At 40.8% G+C, this 16,918-nt stretch overlaps 1 protein-coding gene across 1 annotated transcript; it reads left to right on the plus strand.

The window, feature by feature from the left end:
- The first annotated feature begins 9,153 nt into the window (after positions 1 to 9,153).
- LOC308281201 (nocturnin-like) lies at positions 9,154 to 15,960 on the plus strand. The gene is made up of 5 exons (XM_080721321.1): positions 9,154 to 9,277; positions 11,571 to 11,665; positions 13,392 to 13,566; positions 14,191 to 14,522; positions 14,724 to 15,960. The coding sequence occupies exons 1-5, from the start codon at positions 9,265 to 9,267 to the stop codon at positions 15,237 to 15,239; spliced, it is 1,131 nt and encodes a 376-aa protein (XP_080577447.1). The 5' UTR covers positions 9,154 to 9,264; the 3' UTR covers positions 15,240 to 15,960.
- Positions 15,961 to 16,918: the final 958 nt, after the last annotated feature.

Here is a 16,918-nt window from a genome sequence, read left to right on the forward strand (position 1 = left end):
ACTAATCGCTTATGTCAACATATATGAAGGGGTTTTGTTCATAGAGTAAAATCTTACATAAAGAATTATACAATGTTGACAATGGAGAGATTGACAGAATTAAATAAAACGCAATTCGACAAGTGCCAGTTCCTCATTACACTTATAAACCAATTATGTGTATATTATAAACATTGAGAATGCATGAGCGCAGAATGCTTGCATGTAAACGATTCCCAAACCTGTTGTTTTACACATGTTACACATCCTGTGTATGAGGCTCTTGAGGTGATCCAGAGTGAGTTCCCGCAATGATCAGAGCTCCCTCTGTGCATGGGTTTTGAGGACAACTTTTTGGGGAATCACTTACACAAGAAAGAAACAGAGGAGTATACATTTTAAAGGACAGGTCACAGAATACATTCTAGTGTTTTTTCCTCCGCACTGGGAGGAAAATTATTTTGGGAAAATGAAAAAAAATAAAATAATAATAATTATTATATACAATAATAAAAAATAAAATGAAAACTGTTATTGAAAAAACACTGCCCCTCACGTATTAGGACGACAATATCAGTCACCAGAATCAAGGACGGGTGTTTTCAATGAATCTATCATGGAGTTTAAAGTTACAATGGGTTTGGCCCGCTGGCCTACCGGTCCAGGCGCATACCACATAGGCTCTGTGTAGCCTGACACTGTGTCACTGGTTCAATTCCCGATCCCAACTACCTTTGCTGCGTGTCACTCCCCATTTCCTGTCAGTCTACTGTCCTATCAATAAAGGCATAAAAGCCCCAAAACATACTTTAAAAATCAAACCTCGGTTCGAAGTGGAGCGGTGAATTTGAGCAGCTGTACCCTATGTGAGTGAGTGAGTGAGTGTAAACTGTGCCTGTGAGTGAGTGGTGAGTGTGCCTGGCCTGCACAAAACAGCGCCCCTCCTTTAACTAGTGTGTTGTGTGTGGCCACTCAAGGTATTGCCAGGCTACGGACATCGCCAGCCAGCCAGCCACCCAGCCAGCCACCCACCCACATACCCACGGACATACCTGTCTATTGGGAGCGCTTTCACCGCTCCAAAAAATGGATTTGTATAGGAAGGGGGCGTGTCTGATAAAATTAATATCAAATATCTAAATACTGAATCGAGCAACTTAATACTGTCCGGGGTGTTCACATAAGCCTGAGTAGGCTAGATGATAAAATGACCCAAAATGTTTTTGAAAGTGAAATATCCCTTTAAGTGGTATCCATCATATGCCACTCATCTAGACTGAGTGGCAAAACGTAAAGCAGCATGAAGCATTGGAATTTGGAAGCGCTTGTTGGGAAACTCCTCCAGACTCCTCCTCACGTGAGCCTAGTTGCCTACTGACCTACTGACCTAGTTGCCTACTCGCCTCCTACTGAACTGAATCCGTTTTTGCCACAGTAGGCTTTCCCGCATAACTCCTACCTTGAATTACAATGTCAAAGAGATCCTGGATTCTTTTCAGGGACGCAGCTGATGTCTGTCAGCTGGCACCTAGGTGACAGAAGCTCTGACACCCAGCTACCAAGCTTCTTTCCAGGCCTTGAGATCAGAAGAATAGCTACATACTCCAAGGACCTGCACATTTTCAAGATAAAAAATAATGAAATAAATAACACAATCAATAATTAGGCCGGCTTGGTGGTGTTAGCTGTTGTGTGGAGAAGTTCCTGGGCCTGTGTGGCATAGGGGCACTGGGACTTGAGGCACGTGAACTGTGGTGTCTCGACCTTGTGGAGGAGTCGGGATTCACTCAGCTGTGCCTTCCGAGCAAAGGCCAGCGTGGCTGCTTCTCCACGCTTCTCGTCTGACTTCAGCTGGAGCGATTCCAGGGAGGACAGGCAGTTGATTTGTTGGAGTGGCTCGTAGACATCTGGAGACAGTCTGTAGAGTGGTGTTGAGGGCAGGGGCCAGCTAATAATTAATGAAATAACTCATTCTGAAATTCATTAGAACTTATTAAAGATTTTAAATTAGAAACCAAACTACATTTGCAAATCAAATCAACCACTTACTAAGAGAGTGACAGACTTTTAATGGGCAATTCCATTGCTTTCATAAAGCTTGCAGCAGAGATGTGCCCACTAATTAATTTCATTGACAGTTAAATAGTGTCCTTCTTCATCTAGGTGAGATCAAAAAGTTTAAGTAAACACACAGAAAACAGCCCAAACTTTCACTATTAGGCCTATAAAGAAATATCTTTATGCTCATGGTTGTCCTACAAATTCATTTACTGAGTGGAGGGGGCCAAGGGGGATCGGCTACAAAGGGCAAATTTTTACCCAGACACGTGACTTTTGTGCCTGGACATGTGAACGGGAAATGTATTTGTCCAAAGGACATGTACCTCAAAAAGTTAACTTCAAGCCCTGGGTGGAGTTTGGTCCTTTCTGCTAAATATTTTTTTAGGAGTTCTACTTTAGCCCTGCGTTTTTCTCTGCACTATTGTTGAAGTTGCATATATTTCTTCACAATTTCTCAAGTTTGGGACATTTCATACATTTTAGGGACTTCTTTTTTTCCACCCTTGATGAGTGAAGTAAAAATAAAACAAATCTGTGTGACACATAGGGCGGCAGTGGTTCAGGAGGTAGAGCAGCCACTTGGGAACAGTTCAATCCCGGGCTTAGTGTCAAAGAGTTAGTGTCGAAGTGTCCTTGAGCAAGACGCTGAACCCCTAATTGCTCCCGATGAGCAAGTTGATGCCTTGCAAGGTTTCTTTCGCCATCAGTGTGCATGTGTGTGATAGAGAATGGGTGAATGTAATGCACAATGGATAAAGATGCTATATGCACCATTTACACAGTGGATTTCATAAGGACTGTTTTATCCCCACAAGAATCAATTTAATGTGTATGAGTGAGATGAGGAATGTTGTGTTTGGTCCTACCTCTGGGGTATGTTGAAAACTAAAGCCCTATTGTCTGTTTGTTATTGCCCTACACACAATTAGTAAGAGCACAAATAGATGGAAAATAACACTATACTCTCTCTCTCTCTCTCTCTCTCTCTCACTCACACACACATACAGCTTTAATACGAGGATATGTAATTTTCCTGTGACGCATACATTCTTTTATTGCAGAATGGACCCCAGCAGCATGTCTACAGTGGTCATCTGTGTAATGTGCTGGGTGATTTATTTCAGCTCGATCGGGATCACAGCAGCGGCCAGTAAACAATGTAATATGGGTCTAGAGATTCACATCCAGGACAGATGATTGTATTTGATGTGATTTATTATCGTTCCAGTCGAATTCTTACACACCAATTTCACTGTACACAATCTACATGCAACTTTCCAATCTTCTTCCAAATCAAAGTAGGCCTACTACCAAACTTTCTCGTTCTTCGAATTGACATCATGTCTGTAGCTACACACACTGCACAATGCCAGGCTACTACTCACCAGTGTGTTGCCAGACAGATTCTTATTTATTTATTATCGTACCAATGATATGTTACACAGGCGTGCATTAATATTGTTTTTGCAGTAAGCAAGTAAGAAACAACCTCTAATACACATGCTTGAGAAAGAATGCACCACTTGCTGAGTGCCAGGCAATTTCCTGGATCTTCAGTCAAATGCCCAGAAAGGTTGGTCTACAGATGATGAAAATGAATCGTTTTGTTACAAAACAGACAGTAACAACACATGTGTGTTGTAATCATTCTGCAATAAAAGCACAACAAAATACGTTGGTTTTAGAATGTATGCGTCACAGGAAAATTACATATCCTTGTATTAAAGCTGTATGTGTGTGTGTGTGTGTGGGTGAGTGAGTGAGTGAGTGAGAGAGAGAGAGAGAGAGAGTATAGTGTTATTTTCCATCTATTTGCGCTCTTACTAATTGTGTGTAGGGCAATAACAAACAGACAATAGGGCTTTAGTTTTCAACATACCCCAGAGGTAGGACCAAACACAACATTCCTCATCTCACACATACACATTAAATTGATTCTTGTGGGGATAAAACAGTCCTTATGAAATCCACTGTGTAAATGGTGCATATAGCATCTTTATCCATTGTGCATTACATTCACCCATTCTCTATCACACACATGCATACACTGATGGCGAAAGAAACCTTGCAAGGCATCAACTTGCTCATCGGGAGCAATTAGGGGTTCAGCGTCTTGCTCAAGGACACTTCGACACTAACTCTTTGACACTAAGCCCGGGATTGAACTGTTCCCAAGTGGCTGCTCTACTGTTCGCCACTGCCGCCCGATGTGTCACACAGATTTGTTTTATTTTTACTTCACTCATCAAGGGTGGAAAAAAAGAAGTCCCTAAAATGTATGAAATGTCCCAAACTTGAGAAATTGTGAAGAAATATATGCAACTTCAACAATAGCGCAGAGAAAAACGCAGGGCTAAAGTAGAACTCCTAAAAAATATTTAGCAGAATTGGATAAGGGGAAACCAACCTCCACCAAACTCCACCCAGGGCTTGAAGTTAACTTTTTGAGGTACATGTCCTTTGGACAAATACATTTCCCGTTCACCTGTCCAGGCACAAAAGTCACGTGTCTGGGTAAAAATTAGCCCTTTGTAGCCGATCCCCCTTGGCCCCCTCCACTCCATAGTATCGGCAGTCCATAGTCTGCATACAGCACAAAGCTGCTAGGAGCATCACAGAAAAGGTGAAGAGCCACGTGTCCAACGGACAAATACATTTTTTATGAACTTGTCCATAAGGATGTATTACTTGTCCCGGACAGCAGGACAAGCCTTAATGACCTGCCCTGCCACCCATTTGATAAATGTTATCCGCATAATAGCAAGTCATTCAATTCTGTAGAGTTGATCATTTAACACAGTTTGTTACTGTCAAGTTAAACTACAGTATTTGGCTCCACAGTATTTGGCAGGTATTTGGCTCCACCTGCTCTATATAAAGGAAAAAAAGAAGATTCATATGTCAAAAAGCACACAACAGAAGGCCTTCAGTGCATACTAAATGTTCATGCTCCTCAACAGAGAGATGATCTTCATAAAACCCTTGCTCCATAATATACAGATGATATGCTTTCCTTCAACATAAGGCAAGATTCCTTTATGTTGAAGGAAAGTATATTATGTATCATATGAGCAAACTATCCAGTAAGACCAACAAGCAACAAGTAGCAAATGTTGAGAGTGAAAGCATACTGTACCTGCACCAGTCTTGGCAAGAAGTACAATGTTGTTTAACATACGAAGAGAGAGGCTGTTGGTGGGAAGGCCAGTACCAGAACCTGACAGTCGTGTACTGGCCTTCCCACAAATTAAACAATCTCATTGTATTTTAAACAACGTTGTATCAACCCTACTCAGTACGTACAGTATGCTCTCACTCTCAACATTTTCAAATTGTTGCTCACTGATGCTGGTCTTACTGAAGTAGTTTGCTCCACATGATATACATGATAGCCTACTTTATTTTGAAAGATATCATCTGTACATGGATGGAGCCAGGGTTTTATAAACATCATCATCTCTCTGTTGAGCAACATTTAGTATGTGTTGCTGTGGCCTTTTGGCATATCTTGTTTATTAACCTTTTCTAAGTGTTTACCACAGACGATACAAAGATTTAGATCCAACCCTAATGCCTCACATACAGAAAAGCCAAGCTAATGGTTGGCTTGGTAATTCAATGTAATCTTTATGCAAACCAGCTTTTCAAATTTCCAAGCTGGAAAAAAAGCTTGGAAATGTTTAAAGCTGGTTTGCATAGATATTACATTGAATTACCAAGCCAACCATTAGCTTGGCTTCTCTCAGTGTCTCAGCATAACCCTTGTATAGTAAATATGTTGTATACATACAATAGTCTTATGCTGCATTCACACTGAGAGAAGCCAAGCTAATGGTTTGCTTGGTAATTCAATGTATTCTCTATGCAAACCAGCTTTAACATTTTCCAAGCTTTTTTTCCAGCATGGAAAATTTGGTTTGCATAGAGAATACATTGAATTACCAAGCAAACCATTAGCTTGGCTTTTCTGTATGTGAATGAGGCATTAGGCTGTTTGCATAATAACCATAATTGTTCCCAGTTACAGTATACTAAGTGTATCAGTGTATACTAATTAACTCATATAGTGCCAATCCCGAGAAGACTCGTGAAAAATACTTGAGTATCACATGGTGCCAATCCCGAGTATACTCGTGAAAAGTAATATATTACTGTAACGGCGGATACATTACCGAGAACAATGGCCGGAGGTCCGGAGACAAAATCCGTCGCTGATTTCGCATCATCACGGCTCCACGAGCACAAAATAGTCCCATCCATAACATTGAGGTGGACGGGGGATCTCATCTTTAATGTCCATTATCTCAAAACTACACTTTAGAAGCTAGGATGGAGGCAGATGCTCGCTTATGTTACACATGTATAAAAGCTCCCGGAGCATTTGACCAAATCGCGGAGGCAACAGACTACACGCGAGACTACACAACTCCACGTGGACAACGATCGGTTCCGGCGCAGGACGCGATGACGTCAGACCGGAAGTGTTTGCGCTGTGGACTTCTGGCCTTCAAAATAAGATAACGGGGGTGATGCCAACCTGAGACTGGCATTGTGGACTTTATAATCCGTTAATTTCATGGGCACTAAATGAGTTTTAAGGCCCTGGGTGCTGCTATAGGCCCTGGGTACTGCTATATACAAATAAAGCTTTATTATTATTATTATTATTATTATTGTAGGCTACTGGACAGGCTCTGTTACACCAAATGGAATTTAAGCTAGGTGACTCTCCAGCTAGCTAATTAGTGTGTTTGCTTTAGGCAACACACTATTGTTCTAGGTCCGAGAACTTTTATGCCAGCTAAAGTGAACCTGTTTTTTATTAACCTTTGAACTGATGTTATCTGGGTTGTAAGATCACAGATCTTGGACAATATAATGTCCATTCAGACAGGATTGGTCATGCCTTTGTCATTGGTCATGCTTCACTTGACATCACAATATATATTAAATGGTAAGATCATGGTAATGGTAAGATTATATACTCTATGGGTAAGATGGAATTCATTTCCCAGTGGATTCCTTGTGACTCGCATCAGTGCAACCACACTTGCAATTTCCCATTTCTATAGTTAGCTACTTCATTTAGCAAGGTCATCCTCATATTTTCACAATCCAAAATATTTGCAATGACTGAATCCCATGTAGGCAATACGATGCAGATAGAGCAGGTGGTGCGAAATGCTGCATGTAGTAGCCTACAACTTGACTCTGCGACCAAATGTTAAATGATATCAACTCTTGAGGATAATATTGAGCATCAAAATGGGAAGCTTGGTTTCCCTCATCCAGCTATGGATGGAAGTAGGCCTAGTAGTTCAGCAATAGTGCAGAGAAAAATGCAGTGCTACAGTAGAAGTTGCATAGGCCTATATTGTTTCACAATTTCAAATTTTCTCAAGTTGGGGACATTTCATACATTTTAGGGACTTCTACTCCATGACTCTATATATTTTTAGTTTTTTAGTCTCTTAGGGCTGTGGGGAGTTCAGAAACCCGCATAAGGCCTCCCAGTGATAACATCTTTAGGCAGATTTTCTTTTTTAAATAAGATTTAAAAAATATATATTTTGATTTTTATTATCGCGAGAACAATATGGCTTATACTGGGGTAGGCAATAGGCGGCCCGCGGGCCAAAACTGGCCCCTTGGAAATTATTTCTGGCCCCCCAGATTATTTTGAGAATTGTTTTTATTTTTTTTATTATTATTATTATTTTATTTGTTATACGATACCGGACTGACAGTCCCACATACGCTATCGTAGCTAGGCTATAATGTCCAAACAGAGAACGCATTCCCACATGCTTTTAATATTCAACATAATCATGCCGAGTGAATAGGCAGAGGGAGCAGCGCAGCAGCCGTGTGTAGGCCTACAGTAGTGACTGAAGCTCCTTTGAATTGAATTGAAATTGACTGAGTGGCGGTGCTGCTGCTTGCTGCTGCTGTGAGCTTTTACCTGTGGTCAGAGTGCGTGGAATCTAACTTTGGAGGTGCCCATGCTTCATCTTCTTGGTGCTGTCTAAAATTATTTCCTTTCAAGCAGCCAACAATGTCACAGCAAAGCTGTTGCGCTTCTAAAGGGGCTTTGCTTTGACAAGTCCAGGTAGGATAAACAGCGCATACATTTTCTGTCCATATTCCTCTATAAACGCCCCTTTCCACTTGTTTCCTCTTCTTTATGCTTTTGGTTCATGTGTCATTTCTCTAGCTTGCCTATTTGAAGCAGATAAGGCTGATGTTTAGCGTTCTAGCAGTCTTTCTTCTTTCTGCCAAGCAGCTGCGATCACTTCACTATAACGACCAATTTGTCAACGTGCAGCGGTGTTGCGCAACTTGCGCACAGTATATTGAATCTACAAACTCACAACGTGCTGCACAGAATTGTGAGATGTGCATGAATCATGATTCATGATTATATTTATGTGATGTTGTAGCCTACGACTGGCAGCAGAGAAGAAGGAAATAATAATTATTAACATAAAAGTATGTAGGCTAATCATTACAATTATTAAAGGCTTCACCACATCAGTCCATCAATATTTGCAAATAAAAAGGGGGGAAAACCGCTTGTTTTTCCACATATTCTTTTCTTTTTATCACAGATGCTTATATGTCTTGTAAGGCAGTCTTCTGTCTTGGAGTTCCAGTAACATTGTTTAACTATGACTTTCTTAAATTAGCCTTTCATTATATGTTCTGGCCCCCCATCTCAAGTTTAGAAAAAAATTGGCCCGAGGCCAAATCTAATTGCCGACCCCTGGCTTATAGCATAGTAACTTTTAAGGAATAAAAAGCCTGCAGTTGCTATGAGCTTGGATTCCCGATCGATTATGTCACTGGTACGGGTTTCTGAACTGCTCACAGCCCTCCTAAAATAGACACAGACCAAGTGGAAAGATTGAGCTATTTTATCTTGAACATTTTAGTGAGGACCAGTTATATGAAGATAGGTCAGTGGTGAAGTCGTCCTTTAATAACTTCTGAACTTCATGTAAGAAATCAGAGCATCTTCCCTATTTGGTCTGATGACATGTCATGACTGGTTGCTAATCCCCGCCCCGCCCCGCCCACTATGAGGCAAAACATATCTGCCATTTGCTTCAGACTGAGTACAGTAGTACACACAACCTCTCCCGACAGAGTGTTACTAGTGTGTTACAAGTGTAGTAAACGATCCACTAATTACCGTAGCTTTGAGAACTGGACAGAGTCACAGAGATGGAGACGATCGGTAAGATAATTACTCTTTATTTTTCATCCCTCATGATTGTGCTACTTTGATGTCATTTAAAAATACTCACATCTCCACGTTATAAAACGAAAGTTATGTCACCTTGACAAATTATGAAGGCTTCGAAACTTACTCAGAACATAACTTGCAGTACTTTCAGTTTACTTGGCAATTACAACTGCTACACGTTTGACCTAATTGCGCTATTTGACCTTAATTGCGCGGTTGAGTGTTGACATATTAGCGTGTTTTTATTTTGAGGCATGACCTCGGCTCTCCAGTGATCATAGCCTTATATTTTATGGCTCTTTCGTAGACAGAGACCAGAATCTGTGAATCTGAGTGTTTGGGGAGAGGTGTGCTTCGGCCTAATTCACTCCTTCTTGGGACCCAAAATAAATGTGGTGTTAACTTAAACATGTTTTTTGATCGATCGATCGATCGATTGATTGATTGAATACTTTATTAGAAGTTCGCATAAGAAAATTACATGACAATATAGGCCTACAGTTCAGATTAAGGTCTACTGGATTTAAACCACAAGAAAGCACAATGGCTTGTTTACATTGTGGTTCTTTTGTACTGTGTTGCATGCAGTTGCATGCGTTTTCTGTGAGCAGCCACAAAGTAAACAACTAAAATTGCAACTTTTTTGGTCAAAAACGTGATTCTCTGAATCCAGGAAAAGCATAATTATATAGGCCTATCAAGCTTTAACTACTAATAAAATATATAGACTGAACAACATTTTTTAATATAGGTCTATATTTGTTCTACAAGCCAGGCCAGATATTGTGCATTCTAAGAAAAGCAGCTGTTTTGTTTGCCCAACAGTTCAAACATAGTGTGACTTATAATGCAAAACGGTATTTTTGGATGAAAAAGCAAACAAACAGTTTCCTGGTAGACTATTTGCGAATTGTGACTTTTGGTCCCTTGCTCAATATCTAACTATGAATGAAAATGCTGTGGTTTGGGGATAGGAGGGGACGAAGCATGCTGCAGTTTGGCTATTTGACAGAAGAGCAAATATCCAAGCAGAACAGTTAAAAGGCAGAGTTTTTATTCGACCCTGCACCATTATTTACTGCTTGTGCTAAAAAATAGAAATTAAGAATGGCGTCAAATCAATTCATACTTTATTTTCATCTTGGTAATGCACACAGACTTAAGAGGCCCTGTGACTAGACTGGAAATGTTGTTCCTTGTAATAGGGCACCACCTAGCTGTCAGCATAGTAACATAGTCAATATGAAGGTCTAAGGCCCATTCCCACTGGGCCAGATAACAGATAAAAAAATCTCTTTCTCCAGATATTTTTCCATTCAAAGTGGATGGTAGATACAGATAAAAATATATATATATATTTGCCACAGATAAAAGTATCTGTGGCAAATATCTGTGGTAGATATTGTTTTTATCTGTATCTACCATCCACTTTGAATGGAAAATATCTGGAGAAAGAGATTTTTTTATCTGTTATCTGGCCCAGTGGGAATGGGCCTTAAGGTTTGCGTTTTGTCCACCACTTTTTAAACTGCATAAAGTTGATGATCACAAAAGTGAAAGTAATTGTAATTAAATCATGCTTGGGAGGTGGCAGGCGATTTGTCTGTGGATTCTATCACTTGGATGGACTCAAACCTTTCCAAAGTAACCTCTCTCTTACTTGTCTCCCTTCCATTTCCTTGCTTTGCATTACCTTAGCTCCATGTCCATTGTCCATAATGTATTATTGCAACAACAAAAAAGGGGCCAGATTGAGAATAGGTGTTACCTTATATTTGCATTCTATACTGTCTGCTGAGGGGCTTTCAACAGCTATTGTTGTCTCTGCATATTATCTACACTTACCCCAACTCTTTTACTCAAGTCTATCAAGAACTGTAGAGATTGAAATGAGACCTTTTGTTGACCATCAAACAGATGGTCCCATTGTAACAGGAGTGTGTGGGGGGGGGGGGGGGGCTGGCATTTTGGTCATGTAACAGCTTGCTTTTCACTCCTCCTAAAGAGAATGTATCGTTTTAAATTGTTCATCTGGAGACTGTCTTGCTTGCTGGAAGGATAGTGTGTAAACAAAACCGTAAAGGGCTTATTTGGGGTGTTCCTTTTAGGCTGGTTGTTTAACTGTACTTGTACTGAACTACATTTTGTTTTGACTATACTTGTGCTGTAGTTAATTTTTGTCTAATAAAAAATGCAATCAATCAATCTCTAGGGATCCCTTTCAAATTAAACGAATGTCTCCTCACATCTTGTTCTCACCTGCACTCTCTGTATCCTTCTGCAGGGTATCCAATGGGTGGACTGTTTGGCACTCTGACCCAGACCAACCCAGATCATGACCAACACCTAGATGACGATCTGGAACCAGTGTTCTTTCAGGTTAATACTCATTGTGGGCTCGCCTGGAAGGCGAGCCACGTATGTTATCTTCATTATTTATAGTCAGTCAGTCAGTCAGTATCTCCTCAAAACTTTGGCGTGATTCACCTCCTACACAATTACACCTTTCAACACCATTCAAATGGTTATGTGTTCAGCTTTGTGTGGACACGTGTGCTTGTATTTTTCATTTTGAAATGTTTTGTAGTTTTAGAGAAATTTAACCTAGAAAAGAAGAAAGTTTTAGGATCCTGATTGGTTGTGATATGTCCCTGGCAACCGGCGGCAACCAGTGGAATGGCGCACTGTCCCTTCAGGCTATAGAATTTAAGGATTTTACTGTAGGTCCCAGTGGCCTTAGGGGACAGTCAGTCATTGTGTTGGTTGTTGTTTGTTGTCAGGGAGATCAGTTGACATGCTTTTCATTTTTATTACTTCTACTCCGCTACAATTAGCTTTAGTTATTTGTTACTTTTAATTTTGTGTTTGTTTGTTTGTATGTTTGTCCATCTGTAACTCCACGTTCAGCAGTTGTTCAATTGTCTAAAAAACACAATACAAAAATCAACAACACATCTAGCTTGCCCAACATCAACTTTATCCCAGTCCACATGTGCCCACATGTGTCATAATCTCACAATAACTGTTCCACTCTGTCTGTCTGTATACCTATTGTGCAATCTTCTGTAGAGCGAAGTGTCATAATCATCACCAAAGTCTCAGGTTACAAGAGGGAAGGGGGGGGGGGGGGGGGGGGGGGCAGTAGAGTACAGTACAGTAAGGTACAGTACAGTAAGGTACAGTAGTGTACAGTCAAGTACAGTACAATAAGGTACAGTAGAGTACAGCGAAGTGCAGTACAGTAAGGTAAAGTACAGTAAGGTAGGGTACAGTACAGCACAGTAAGGTACAGTACAGCACAGCACAGTAAAAAGTACAGTACAGTACAGCAAGGTACGGTACAGTACAGTACAGTACAGTACAGTACAGTACAGTACAGTACAGTACAGTACAGTACAGTACAGTACATACACACACAGGGTATAGCTGCTCAGATTCACCGCTCCACTTCGAACAGGCCGGACTGGGCCCGTCAGTAAAATGAAAGAGAACATTGCCTGGGACCTTGACACCTTTTACTATAATTTTTTGGGTGGAAGCGAGCCCACACTGTTTCGAAGGAACAGTATTTCTAGTTTGCAAAAAGTATCTCACCATCCTTCAGATTACTCAAAAAAAACAAAAACACCAATCCTCCATTGGCGTCCAGTGAGTTTTATAATCAACTTTGTATTGATTGTATTGATTCATATTACATCTAAATCACAAAATGGTCTACTCTAGAGCTACTTATCTGACCTTTTCCTTGAGTCTATTATCTTCTGGCGTGTCCTCTACAATCCTCAGACGCTGCTGTTTGATCGTTCTAAAACTACAACAATCAAACCGTAGCATCTGGCTTCAGAATCGAAAGTCTGACCTTGGCAACCTGAGGAGATAAGGTTATAGGTAGTACATTTCTGCATTTAAGTCTCTTAAAACTTTTTTACATACTTTCTTAAACTACCCTTTAGCAATGTATTTAAGTACAAAATACTTTACCGTGTTCATGTTTTACTCTTGGTTTATTGCGCTTGTTTCATAATGTTTTGTTTGGTATATATGCTTATAAGTCAGTATGTTTAAATGTTAAGGCACTGCAAATAACAGTATTTCTCCCTTGCAGGAGCATCAGGGGACGTCACTGTGCCCCCTAGACCCTTTGGACCTGCTCCGAGAATGCAAGGAGGCCCTGATGGACAGACCACCTCGCTTCAAAAGGAACTTCATCCATTGTGGCGACCGAGATGTTGCACCCAACAGCTCCATTAGGGTGATGCAATGGAACACTCTGGCCCAAGGTAGACCATTTAATGCTCAGATTACATTCAGCTCTGTTCAAGCATGTAACGGTATATATTGTATGTCTGTGTTACTGTATGTACAGTTTAAGAGCCATTAGGGTTTGAGGGCTCTATTTTGATTGTCTTAAAGGGGAAGACCACCCATTTTCAATATTGAAATATGTCATTAATATACCTTAGAGGAGTTGTGTGGAAATAGAAAAAAAGTTCCCCCCCTTCTGTGTTGCCTAGAACTGGAGGATTGATTTTGGGGTTTGTATTGTAAAGTACAATGTGTGATGTCATCAAGTATGCCTTAACTTAAAGTCCTGTCCATACTGTCTCCGACCACCAAACCTTTTGTTGGAAAGGTCCGGTTCAACTACAAAATGACGTCACTCGCATATTCTGAAAAGCATTACCCCGAATCAGAGTACGGAAAGCTGCACGTCGAAAAGTCTGAACTCTCAGACGAAGATTTTGGTGGTTGGAGACAGTATGGACAGTCCTTTTAGTTAAGGCATAAGACAATCAAAATACAGTCCTAAGTGTCTTGTTCAGGGACACAGCGAACCGGGGGCCTTCTGATTCCCAGAGGCTCTACCAAGCACAAAGTAACTCCCTGTGTCTCCTCTCCTTCAGCACTGGGCGAGGGCTTGGACAGCTTTGTCTGTTGTCCTCTGGAAGCTCTGCGTTGGTCGCAGAGGAAATATCTCATCTTGGAGGAGATTCTCACCTACCGACCTCATATCCTGTGTCTGCAGGAAGTGGATCATTTCTATGACACCTTCCAGCCAATCCTGGCTGGCCTGGGCTACTGTGGCATATTCTGCCCTAAGCCCTGGTCACTGTGTTTGGCTGTAGACGGCAACAATGGTCCGGATGGCTGCGCACTATTCTTTGACCAATCACGCTTTGAGCTACTGGATAGCGTGAACATACGTCTCTCTGCACTGCTGATTCCAACCAATCAGGTGTGTGTAAAAGGCCTAAATATACATACATGGTGTATTTACAAATGCTTTTGTTTGTGATTTTTTTAGTTTGGCAAGAAATTTGATCACAAATTCCATCTCAATTCTTTATTCTTTTCTAATCGAAGTTACTTTTGTCTCCACCACTGCTGAAATTCACACAGAATTCTAACTTTTGAGACCTTTCTTCCTGGTTCTCAGGTTGCTGTGGTGGCAATGCTACGGTGCAGACTCACAGGGAGAAGTGTGTGTGTGGCGGTGACCCACCTGAAGGCCCGTAGTGGCTGGGAGCAGATCCGCAGCTCCCAGGGTTCCGACCTCCTGCGACAACTTCAGAACCTAATTCGCAAAAAGTGCAGTGGATCTACAGGTCCTTCGGACACCCCTCTCCTCATTTGTGGCGATTTAAATGCCATCCCAACAGAGGAGGTTTATCAGCATTTTTCTCGGTCTCCTCTTGGTTTGGACTCGGCCTATAAGAAACTCAGCCGAGACGGTTTGACCGAACCAGAGTACACAACATGGAAGATCAGGCCTACAGGAGAGTGCTGTAGCACACTGGACTATATCTGGTACACTCCGCACAAGTTGAGTGTGGAAGCAGTTTTGAACATCCCCTCAGAGGAACAGATTGGACCAAACAGGCTTCCGTCCTACAACTATCCATCCGATCACCTTTCTCTAGTGTGCGACCTTTCCTTTAAGGAGAAAGAATGAAAAGTAATGCTTAATTACACGTCAGTGCCGCTTGCTGAAAAGAACCGATCTACAATCTAGCTTTGTGAGTATTGTAGATCTGCTATTTTTGGCGAGCAACTGTCATAAGATTATAAATTAAGCGTAAGGCAGCGCACATACATGGAGACAAAGAAGAGTGGGGTTGCCAGATCTCCCCGAGTTGTTGAGATGGGAAGAAATCCACGTCCAAGATTAGGGAAAGACAGGGTGGATGACAAGCTAGGTGGAAAGAACTAGCAGGACCACCACACTGATGCAACTTAATCCTACCTCCCATTTTGGCATTGTGTATATGAACAGACAGTATGGCACTACATTTGACCCATGATAGTGATTATGTGCAGCTTTTGGCCTGGCCCTCTGGCATAGCGGTCCAGGCACCGTGGCTCCTGAAGGCACACACAGCCTGACAGCGTGTCAAGGGTCCAACTCCCGATCTCGACGACCTTTGCTGCGTGTCACCCCCCACATTTCCTGTCAATCTACTGTAATCTATCAGTAAAGGCAGAAAAAGCGAAAACAATATCATAAAAAGGTCAAGATCTATTGTACAAATACCACACTTAGTTCACTATGCTGCAGATTTTTGTATGCTGCTGTTAAAGAATTTGTATGAAGACTACATTCATTATAATTGTTTTGTTTATTTGTGTTAAGATTTTTTACGATTATTCATTCATTAAAGTTTTTACTTGATTGATGTTCAGTGTTTCATTTATATTTCACACATTGTGCTGATCTGTCATTTACAATCAGTAGCTTTGTAAGGGTGGGTTTTGATACTTTAAATGTCATTACCCTCCACTGCTAAATGTTTTCTAAAACATTCACAGAATTGTTTTGATGCAGGGTTTGTGGGATTTATTGTGAACATGAAATCGTGAGTTCACAGGTTATGATCTAGACAGTAGTTCTTAGTTAGGTCCGCAACATGTTTGCACAGCTGTGAACTGGCCATAAATGTCTGGGATTCCCTCCTGGTTAAGATTAGAACCTCCACAACAAGCAGTCGACGGGACAGTGTTCAGAATTCTGTGCTAAACAAAGCACAATAGTGTAGTGAGATTGCAGTTTAGTGCTTCTTTTGATGAAACTGTAGTGGCCTGAACAGCTGGATTTTTTAATACAGTATTATATGTTCTTCCTTCCTGTTGAGGCATAATCCATTTCATGTTAGGTAGTATTGTAAAAACTAACAGTATTGGATAGATCCTTTACCATTAAACACAATTATTAGCTTGGGGTTAATTGATGTAGTTATTTGAAGGCAGTGGTGGATTGCAACCTCATTCAATTAATTAAATAATTAAAGAGAATTAACCTATATGAAATAGTTGCCATTTATATTAATTAAGTCTCATCTCAACTATGCTTTTCTTTAGGGATCAATGAAACATTGACGAGATTGACTTGCCAGTTTGAGAAATGAGCTGTGTAATTAATGTATTACAATATTGTGTGTCCAATCTGGGATCAGAGGCTTGACTATCTGCCATTGTTTTCAGAGAGCATACTTTACTACCCTGGTTTGGGTTATGAACAAACATTTCTTGAAGTAATAGGAAGAACAGTCATTAGGTTTCAAATGTCATTTTATATTTCGGTAAAATCTACTCGAATACACTTTGAAACAAGAGTACAACAAAATAGAATATACT

Source organism: Nannobrachium achirus (genome assembly GCF_963921795.1).
Source record: "Nannobrachium achirus genome assembly, chromosome: 3".
Taxonomy (NCBI): domain Eukaryota; kingdom Metazoa; phylum Chordata; class Actinopteri; order Myctophiformes; family Myctophidae; genus Nannobrachium; species Nannobrachium achirus.

Excerpts from the sequence above, each read along its gene's own strand:
- LOC308281201 (XM_080721321.1), top strand. Across the intron at positions 11,666-13,391 it reads TGGAACCAGTGTTCTTTCAG|GAGCATCAGGGGACGTCACT; the intron begins GTTAATACTCAT and ends TCTCCCTTGCAG. Across the intron at positions 13,567-14,190 it reads ATGGAACACTCTGGCCCAAG|CACTGGGCGAGGGCTTGGAC; the intron begins GTAGACCATTTA and ends CCTCTCCTTCAG.